At 38.7% G+C, this 10,674-nt stretch overlaps 1 protein-coding gene across 4 annotated transcripts; it reads left to right on the plus strand.

The window, feature by feature from the left end:
* Positions 1-2,627: 2,627 nt before the first annotated feature.
* NXT2 (nuclear transport factor 2 like export factor 2) lies at positions 2,628-9,984 on the plus strand. 4 transcript variants are annotated; one of them, XM_070785198.1, is made up of 5 exons: positions 2,628-2,770; positions 3,482-3,566; positions 4,900-4,986; positions 6,767-6,911; positions 7,784-9,984. In XM_070785198.1, exons 2-5 carry the CDS (start codon positions 3,552-3,554, stop codon positions 7,963-7,965), a joined length of 429 nt encoding a protein of 142 aa, XP_070641299.1. In that variant the 5' UTR covers positions 2,628-2,770; positions 3,482-3,551; the 3' UTR covers positions 7,966-9,984. The 4 variants fall into 4 exon arrangements, with proteins under 4 accessions (XP_070641299.1, XP_019811898.1, XP_019811899.1 ...); XM_019956339.2 differs by lacking the exon at positions 2,628-2,770 and adding an exon at positions 3,167-3,359; XM_019956340.2 differs by lacking the exon at positions 2,628-2,770 and adding an exon at positions 3,167-3,296.
* The last annotated feature ends 690 nt before the right edge of the window (positions 9,985-10,674 follow it).

A 10,674-nucleotide genomic window follows, 5' to 3' on the forward strand; every position in this document is an offset into this window, starting at 1 on the left:
AGATAGCAAGAGACACAGATGTAAAGAACAGACTTTTGAACTCTGTGGGAGAAGACAAGGGTGGGATGATTTGAGAGAATAATACTGAAACATGTATATTACCATATGTAAAACAGATAGCCAATGCAAATTCAATGCACGAAGCAGAGCACTCAAAGCTGGTGCTCTGGGACAACCCAGAGGGATAGGATGAAGATGGAGGTGGGAGGGGGGTTCAGGATGGGGGGACACATGTACACCCATGGCTGATTCATGTCAATGTATAGCAAAATCCACCACAATATTGTAATTAGCCTCCAATTAAAATAATTTAATAAACAAAATTTTTTTAAAGATAGACAATAACAAGCGTTGGTGAGGATGTGGAAAATTGGAACCCTCATGCATTGCTGGTGGGATTGTAAAATGATTCAGCCACTGTTGAAAGCAATCCAGCAGTTCCATAAAATGTTAAAGATATGTTTAAAAACAAAACAGAACCAAAATGGAATTGTTTATGCTAAGCCTCAATGTCACCAAACCAAGGCTTAATTACGGTTTGGGCCCTCCCCAAAATAAAACAGTAAACCAATCAAGAATCATTTGATCACTACTAGTTAGGCAATCTGCCCAATAGGCCCCTGGTGGTGGTTTAGTTGCTAAGTCACATCTGACTCTTGAGATCCCATGGACTGCAGCCTACCAGACTCTTCTGTCCATGGACTTCTCCAGGCAAGAATACTGGAGTTGGTTGCTGTGCCCTCCTCCAGGTGATCTTCCCAACCCTGGGACTGAACCCCTATCTCCTACAGCTCCTGCATTGTAACTGGTTTCTTTACCACTGAACCACCTGGGAAGCCCATAAATTACAATATGACCCAGAAATTCCACTCCCAGGTATCTACTCAAGAGAATTGGTGTCCACACAAAAACTTGTACACAAACTTTTATGGAAGAATTATTCATAATATCCTAAAATGAAACCACCCAAATGCCCATCAATGGATTAATGAATAAACAAAATGTTATATTCATACAGTTGGAATATTATTCTACAATTAAAAGGAAAAGAGTACTGATACATGCTACAACATGGATGAACTTTGATAACATTCTGCTGAAACACAAAGAACCACATATTGTATGATTCCATTTATATGAAATGTCCAGAATGGCACATCTATGTAAGTAAAAAGTGCATTACTGGTGCCAGGAGCTGGGGTGAAAGAGGAATGGGAAATGACTGCTAATGGGAAAAGGATTTCTTTTCAGGACATTCAAAAAGTTGTAAAATTTCATGATGATGCTTTCACAACTCTGAATATACTAAAATCCACCGAATTCTACACCTTAAATGGGTGATATGAATTGTATCTCAAAAAAGTTGTTTCTCAAAAGCACTATTTAATGTGAACAGGTCAAATGTGCCTGGCTAACTTAGTGGGTAGAGCAGGAGACTTAGTGAATGCTGGTCACCAGTTAGAGACCTGAGAAGAGACTGACTGCTCAGATCACTTCTTTGACCTAGACTAGTCCTTCTTGAATCAAGACCAAGGGGAAGGTTCAGATAGGAATGGTGATAAGTCCAAAGAGCTTTGGTTCCATATGTCTACACTTGACCAAGAGAAATGACTGAACTGAATAGCCATAAGCAGCACTACAACCCAGTTTATTGCTCCTACAGTCTGCTATTCCAGGCCCCTTAACCATCTCCTGAATTGTAATGATACCTCTCAACACACAAAAATTTATCTAATCAGTCCCAACTTCATACACTCAAATAGGGGGCTGGCTGCATAATCTCCTCTGTCATGGGTAGGAAAATATTTCTGAATCAGGGACTGTATGCCAGACAATCACCTATAAAGTGGTAAACATGAGTCATTTTTGGTAAACAGTAGTTAACTTTGCCAGTGTTGGTAAATAACAGGAGAGAAGTCTGGAAGGGAAAATTGAGGCTAGCCTAAGATAGGTCTTCAAAAACTAGAAGAATTTTGGAAAAAATGAGAATAGAGCAATCAAAGTTTGTGTCGAGGAAAGAAAAAGAAAGGCGGAATGGGGTGGGAGGGAGGGAGAATGAGCAGAATTGGGCAAGTTACTTGGAACTCCTCTGTAATCCATTGTTTCACTTATTGTCCATTATTCACAATTATTTTGTGAGCTTCATGAGGGTATAGATCATGTCTATTTTGCTCATCACTATATATCCAGAACCTTGCACAATGCCTGTCCCATAGTATGCATTCAATAAATATTTGTTGAATGAACAAATGATTTACAATGATGGGAGGAGGAGGGGAAAGACACCAAAAAAAATTAAATAGAAACATTCCAAAAATTCAAGCACGGATAACAGAAAGCATACAGAAGATTATAAGCGCAGAAGAAAAAACGCATTCAAATTTTGGACTCACCAAGTCTGAGAAGCCTGTAGTGCGCGCTGATGTCCATATTTAGTGAAATTCAATAAATAGAATTGCAACCCAGAGACGAGTTGGAGGGCGGTGCTGGACACATGCTATTGAACTTCGTTAGCATACAAGTAACAGTTGAGACCACGTAGGAGGACAGAGGTGTTAAACAGGAAGACACCCTGGAAGTGACGTCAATAAGACGGGTGCAGAGGTCATAGGGTACGGGGAAGAGTCGCTTCAGTTAGAGCTATACAGAAGGGAGGAAGACAGGAAAAAAGCAGATTGAAGTGTGAGAAAATTCAGAAGTGACTGGTCGGAGACAGAGAATAGTACCAAAGAAGAAGTTTTTCTGAGGAGCCACACACCAGCTATTCGTGGTAAAAGACTATCAAAATATCTGACTGACTTGACTGCCCAGAAATCGTTGGGGACTTTGAGTGGTTTTGAAGTATGTTGGGGAGTGGAGTCCGGTTGCAGTGGTAGTTAAACTAGATTTGAATTACAATTAGTTTTGTGACCCTAAGCATGTTGTTTTCCACTGAATAGTGCCAAATCAAAGTAGTGAATAAGGAGTATTACTGAGACACGGGTAAATTCAGTTAAGATTGAGTCTTTGAGAAGGTTCCAGAACCTTACGCCATTTTCTACCAGTATTGTTGCACGCTTTTCCCCAAGCACCACCCAGTTTTTCTACTCGCTTACAGATCTGGTAGGTTTCATCAGCTAGCCCTTTCCCCTCCCCCTGGAGCGAAGAGCCCGCACATTTGGACGCTTTAAATAGGTCTTTTTTTGCTGTCCTCGGACGTGTTGGAGGAATGGATACTTTTGTTAAGATTACCCAGTTACAAAAGCGGAGTGATTTTTTTTTTTTTTTTCCAAACTAAGTTAATAAATATCAAACAAGTGAGTACATAAGGCAGACGGGACGGGACGGGACGGTCGGAACTCAAGAGAATTGTATTTAAGGTTGGTACATCGGGGTGATTTTAACATAGGACCGAGGTACTTCCGGGAGAGAATGGGCGGGCAGAGAATTCTGTGCGTTTGGCGGGTTTCGCTGTCTTGCTAAGTATTTGATCATCCCACAGGCGAGGGAACCAGAGACAGGAGGACGTAGTGAAGTCGCCACTGAAGGAAAAGGACAATTCGGATTCCCCGATGGCCATGGCTGTGGTGAGTGCCCCAGCCACCGCAGGGTGCCGGGCGCGGGCGGCTGAGGGGAGGGGCTCTGAGGCGGGCTGGTTGCTGGTCACTTGGTCAAGCGGCGAATCAGGGTTTGGCCCGCCAGGCGCCGGGGGCGGGGCCCGCTCTCTGAAGCCCCTCACTATTCCCGGACCGCAGACCCCCGGCCCCCGACCCCGCCGCCTCCCAGGGCTCTTCAGTAGCTTTCCGATCCTGGAAAGGAACCTAAGACGGGAACTAGCGAGAGTTGCAATGGCACCCCACTCCAGTACTCTTGCCTGGAAAATCCCATGGGCGGAGGAGCCTGGTAGGCTGCAGTCCATGGGGTCGCTAAGAGTCGGACACGACTGAGCGACTTCACTTTCACTTTTCATTTTCATGCATTGGAGAAGGCAGTGGCAACCCACTCCAGTGTTCTTGTCTGGAAAATCCTAGGGACGGGGCAGCCTGGTGGGCTGCCGTCTTTGGGGTCGCACAGAGTCGGACACGACTAAAGCGACTTAGCAGCAGCAGTAGCAGCGAGAGTCGGGAATGTTGGGTCTGTTGCTTATGGTTTGTAATCCTTTCACGATTTAAATAACTTTCAATTACCTGAGAGTGAAATGAAATTAGTTCTTAATTCAAATAATAGTTTGGTCTGGTAAATGGCTGGGGAAGAAAGTAATTTTCTCGCAGGAGAAAACCGCAACAGCATTTCTTTTCTTCCGTTTTAAAATCCTTTACATTGCTCGCTTTGGCAGCACATATGCTAAAATCCTTTACAAACTCCTGTAAATTTTTACATAATGTGAGGACGTTTTTCTGAGTACCTAATTTTTCAAACAAGTTCATAGAACATACTCAGTTTTTTTCTCATTCAACAACTTTTGAATAATTTATCAATAACTTAGCAGCTTGAAAAGGGAACTCAACAATTTGCTAACTTATTCAATGGCAATTCGAGCCTGCCCGCACCGCCCCCTGCCTTTTTTTTTTTTTTTTTACGGTTCAGAACCCATCGTTTTTTATTAAGGTAAATGTTTTCTAAAATACTGAAAGCCTGAAACACCAGTTGCCATGCAAAGATTGTAAATTTATGTTTAAAGTAAGAAAAAACTGAAATTCACTAATGAATGGTTAGTATGTCCTAACCATAATGTACTTAAAAATAGTGAAAGTTGGAAACTTAGGCCCTAATCTTAAAAATGTCCAAATTTATGTGGAAGAATGTAGACTGTGTATGGAGTTATAAAATGATTGAAATAAACCATCAGCTTTTGTTGGTGATATGTTTGTGAGGAGTTGGAAGGGTGGTAATTACATTTTAATGAAATTTTTCTTGTAGGAATTTAAAACTTATGTAGATCAGGCATGCAGAGCTGCTGAGGAATTTGTCAATATTTACTATGAGACAATGGACAAAAGAAGACGGGTGAGTGTTACAGACTACTATTCTTTATTAAATACCAGTTCTTTTTTTTTTTTTTTTTTTTTTTGAGCCAGCCATTCATCCGAATTGCATAAGTGATAGCTATGTTCTCTAAAAGCACATTGCTTAGGAAAGGGTTGGTATGGCATGATGGATGTCTGAACTGTGGAATCATACCCCAGCTTTGTGTTTGCCAAGCTCTGTGACCTTGGGCAAGTTGCTAACCTCTCTCAACCCTGTTTTATTTTTAGGGTGGTAAATGGGAATTAAATACTGCACTTAACATGGGACCCAACATATATTTACTTAAATTCGTTACATTTTCTTAATCACATCATTTAACCAATATGGTTAAAATAGTATTAGTGCTAGTGAAGGGGTCTGTCATTACAGAGAATGTTTCCTGATTTGCCCCTTTAATTTCATATATTAATTGATAATTTTGTGTTAAAGCTCACAGCTGTATCTGGCACTCACAAACAGAATCTGCCTGGCTTGGATACTTTTAGTCTTCCACAGAGAAAGTTCTCACTTCATCAGCTTTTTTCATTGCAGTGTGTTCCTGAGCCATATCTTCTAAGGATTTCTGTATGTGACCTAGAATCTTCACTAGGTCTCTTATCAGTATAACACCATGTTTTAGAGAACTCTTGTCTATGCTGTAGAAGTTAATATCTCTAAAAGCTATTTTGTTAAGGCAGAAGATTAAAAAGAAGTTCTTGATACTGATGTTTGATGATGTGGGACCTGGCACAGGATGTAACAGTGGACATTTGTTGGGCCTTGGTGCCTTCAAGGACAAAGTAGCAAAAAAAGAAAGCAGCATAGTTCATTTCCAGAGTCCAGATATGTGTTGGCCCTTTAAGTTAAAATTTAGAGCTAAGCAAATAATGTCCCCTTTGACACACTAAATTCCTGTGACTGACTCCAGGGACTAAAGAGTTAACTGTTGAATTCTGCCTTATTTGAGTTTTAACTTACTTGACTTATCAAAGACTCTGCTTTAGCAAGTACTACTGATTGTTTTGGACTGAATATGTTATTTCCATGGTGATAAAAGGAACTAATTCTTCTTAACACCTACAACATTAAATGGTTCAAACATTAAAGGGCTCACATGTATATAAACACTAGGATTGAAAGGTACAGGTAGGGCCTGACAGACAACTTTGTTCATAGAATTAGAAAAGGGAGCGAGATTCAAACTGGTTCCAGGCTGCAAGGGCTTTGAAACCTGTGATCATTTAATTCATTTTAATTACAGAAAGCAAAACTTAAAAAAAAAGTCTCTCTATCCATTTGATACAAAGGTTTCTCAGTGTGGCTAAAGTGAAAGATGAAAAAAAAGTAGCTAGCTGCCTAGTATATTAAGAGGGCTTCCCTGGTAGCTCAGCTGGTAAAGAATCCACCTGCAATGTGGGAGACCTGGGTTTGGATCCCCTGGAGGAGGGCATGGCAACCCACTCCAGTATTCTTGCTTGGAGATTCCCAGGGACTGAGAAGGCTGGAGGGTTACAGTCCATGAGATCGCAAAGAGTTGGATACGACTGAGCATTTAAGCACAGCATAGCACAGCACAGGATAATACCCATTTAAGGGCAACTTTATAAGGCAGATACCTTGTTCACATTGTCCTCTGTGGGAGGGGGCAAGGGAAGGAGAGATGGAGAAAGAACTATAAAAATGTTTAAACACTCACTGTAGCCTTTCAATCCATTTCTACAAGATAATTTGCCCAAAAGCAAAAATCTTACCCCTTTTTTTCTTTTTTCTTCCTTTTTAGGCACTAACCAGGCTGTATCTGGACAAGGCCACTTTAATATGGAATGGAAATGTTGTTACAGGGCTGGAAGCCCTAGCCAATTTTTTTGACATGTTGCCTTCTAGTGAATTCCAGGTCAATATGTTAGATTGCCAGCCAGTTCATGGTAAGATCATGGTCTTTTGAGGTACTTGTTTTTCTTTAGTGGGCACTGAACTTTAACACCAAAAGCAGCTAGCAACTTTCAATGGTAGCAGTAATTACTTTTTTGAATAAGTTAAACATGAAGAATTCAGCTGTCAAATCAAACTTTTGATCTTCATTTAGATGCATCTAATTCCAGAGAGCCAGTGGTAGGTTTTGGTAGATTGAGTGATTGTGTGGCTTATTAAAAGTCATGTGGCAAATTGAGCCTTACGATGATTTCTGTTGATGGAGAGGAACAACTTTCTGTATTCCCTAAATATATAGTTGCCCTCTGTACCTTGAAATGTCTCATGAGAAAAAAATGTACCATATCTCTGATTAATGTGTTTTATTATCTTACAACCTATTAAAATTTCACCGCAATTTACTCTGTTACGTGAAAGGGTAGCTTTTGTCAAGGCAGATTTTGATTCCAGGCAGATTGATGCAGTTTATAAGATTAACCTCTAGGTGGGGTCCTAAGCATCTTAAACAGTAGTTTCCTGAGTGATTTTTTGCCTTTATAGTTCTTGAAAAGAATGAAAACTTAAGAAACAAAATTTGACCAAGTTCTGTTTAAAAAAAAAAAAAGGAGATATTAACACAGGAACCAAAAAGCTAGATATTGAAAGTTTAGAGTACCCCAAATCTTTCTGGACTGAAAATAATGTTCGTATCTTTGAAATGGTTATTGAGTTTTCTGGCTCTGAGTGGGCATGCTCAAGATTATACTTAAAGTAAAGACAGTTTATGAAACTTTTTTTAGTGTTTAAGTTATAGGCAATGTGTTTAAGCCTGCAAATCTGCTTGTGTAAAGAATCCAACCTCTTCTCTTTTCTTGTGTGGGTGCAGAGCAAGCTACTCAGTCCCAGACCACAGTTCTTGTTGTGACCAGTGGAACTGTGAAGTTTGATGGCAACAAGCAACACTACTTCAACCAGAACTTCCTGCTGACTGCTCAGACTACTGCTAACAATACCGTGTGGAAGATTGCAAGTGACTGCTTCCGTTTTCAAGATTGGGCTACTATTTAAAGGGGGCAGAAGTCCATTATTTTTTGGTCCATTAGTTCCAGCAACAGAAATTTATGTGAGTTATTAATTCATTTCATTGTGGAAGCATTGAAAACTAGTATGTGCCGAAACTAAATTCTTTAATATTTTTTATTTCTAGCAGCACCTTTTCTAGCAGCTGCCAATTTAAATCATTGCCCTTAAGAGCTTTAATGCTAGTTTTCTACATGCCTTATACATGTTTCACTAATGACATTCTTACAGTAACATTATAGCCATGATTGCTGTATTAGCATACTCACTGTGAGCCCAGCATATTGCAAAAATAAAATCCTTTTATAGTACTATCTATGGGATATCAGCACAATGTAACTTTCTGGGAGGAAGTGGAGTGTTTATTGTTCTTGTTATTAGGTGAATTTAGGTTAATTTTGTAGTATGAAATGTACCTTTTTCGTTTAACACTGGTAATGCAGGTTATGTATAAGGCTTTTTCAAAGCAATTCAATGAACACATTACTAGTTTAGGTTTACATAACTACTCTGACATACTAGAATCACATGTAGAGATGTTCAATAGTCTTTTTATATTAAGTAATTTTTTTCATGTTGGCATGTTTTCTTATAAAGTTAGTTAATCTACTCGAGAGATGTAAAATGTTCTCAACTGATACCCGAGTGTTGGATACACTCAGTGACTTAAAAGCAAGACTTCTTTAAAAGCTTTTTCTTGGCAGCTCCAGGTCTATAACTTTAGATAGTAAATGGTAGTAGGACTAATAGCTTTAGCGGGAGAATGAGGAGTGAAAAATGTATAGATCCGAGGTTGGCCACAAGTAAGGAAGGATGGCCAAGTGGTACACTTTGGGTATTTGTTTTCTACCTCCTAAAAATGTAGCCTAATTTTAGGATTTAAGTCATTAAGGTAATAAGTATCTTTACCAAAAGGTCATGACTGTCACTTTTGTTCTAAGAATTATTTTTAAATGTTTTTCTAGTTCACCTCATACTTATTACCAGTATATGTTTCAATTTATTTAAGAACTTGTTGGGGGAAAATGTCAGCAATAAGCCTGACCCTTCAGCAGGGTCTGACAGAAAAGTTGGAAACAAAGCCATGGCTCTCTCTTTGGGACCCTTAACTTCTAAGTCTTCCACATGAACTTCAGACCAAAAGTCTGCTACGTACTACCCACCCCCAAGTGAGTGATCTGTTCCCTGTGTTTACACTGTCAACTGCATGATCTTTTTACTACTTAAAGCTAAAATTATTTAATCTCATGATGGTGTTCTTCCATACAGCATTGAGCAAATAGATCTGTTTAAAACATGTTATATAGCTCACGTTTTCTTTTTGGAAAAGATAGAGAACAGCATATCTTCATAGCCTATAAACTTAAGAAAAACCAGTTGATTCGTTCTGTGTCTCAGCATCTAAAGAGAAAGAAGTCTTTGTTTTTTGGTTAAAATTTAAACATTTTTCCATCCCTGAATTCATCATTCTCATCTTGTTACACTAGATGTGCCAGCTTTGTTTCCACATTCCAACTCAGTGTTTCTTGTTACTTAATTTGAAGATCAATGATTCATTTACTCTTGTCACAAACTACATGTCACATTTCTGATATAGAACTAAGTAGGAGAAAGGGATGGAACAGAAATTTAGACCACACCTTCTTGTAATATTGACTAAAGCTTACACATATTCTACTCAAACTGAATTTATTCTAATTTTGGATTGACTTTTTAAAACCACAGCTTTAGTAGCAACAATCAGATTGCCCAAATATTGCCTTTTCCCTAAAGGAGAACAGTCTCAAGTAAAAGTGGCATATAACTAGCAATAACTGAATTGACTGGTTGTATGTATACTGTTCATTACTTTAGTGCTTTAAGACTTGTGTATGAATTGCTGTTTCCAAACTCTGTATAACTTTTAAATGGCTGGAACTACTCTTATATGGACTAGACTGTATTTTTGACATGCGCATATTTTTGTAACTTAAAAAAATAAAATTTGCCTTTAACAAGTTTTCTCAAGCTTGGTTTAAGGTCTTTTGATTTTTTTGAGGCTCCAGAGCAGTTAGTTGTTTCTTCTTACACTATAAGGTTTAAAAAAGAATTTTAAGTTAGGATATTGAAAACAGTGATTGACAACTAGGACCTTGTCTTTTCTCTAGCCTACCTTGTTCTTCCCCCTTTTCCTACCAAATAACATTCCTGAGATCACCTGTTTGAAGTAGCAGTGAAGTTTCTAGTGAAATGTTAGAAATTCTAAGTTTGAAAAACTAGCCAAATACTAAAAAAAAAAAAAAAAAAAAAAAAAAACCAGCCAAAATTCAGTAGGCAGTGAAACCAAAAGACAGTTCATTTTCAGGGGGAAAAAATGGTCCCATTAACTTTAATTCTACATTAAAAATATGTCAACAGACACTTGAGGAGTGAGAAGAGGCAACAGCCTTTGAAATCAACCCCTGTATTTCATCTCTTCAATGAGGCACGTATTTTTGACAATTTAATACCCCTGAAATTGATGTATTATAACTTCTTGCTAAAGCATACTTTAATCAGCCTTTTTTTTCCTTTCTCAGTGGTACATAAAATACTGTCTTAAAATCAATGGTGTCTTAGACTGATGAAATACAGTAATGAATTTTGCTAGATAAAAATGGCTAGGTATCTACTCAGGTGTAAATTTGTAGGCATTAGTGAAAGTAAAAGATTGTAAGC

Source organism: Bos indicus, chromosome X (genome assembly GCF_029378745.1).
Source record: "Bos indicus isolate NIAB-ARS_2022 breed Sahiwal x Tharparkar chromosome X, NIAB-ARS_B.indTharparkar_mat_pri_1.0, whole genome shotgun sequence".
Lineage (NCBI taxonomy): Eukaryota > Metazoa > Chordata > Mammalia > Artiodactyla > Bovidae > Bos > Bos indicus.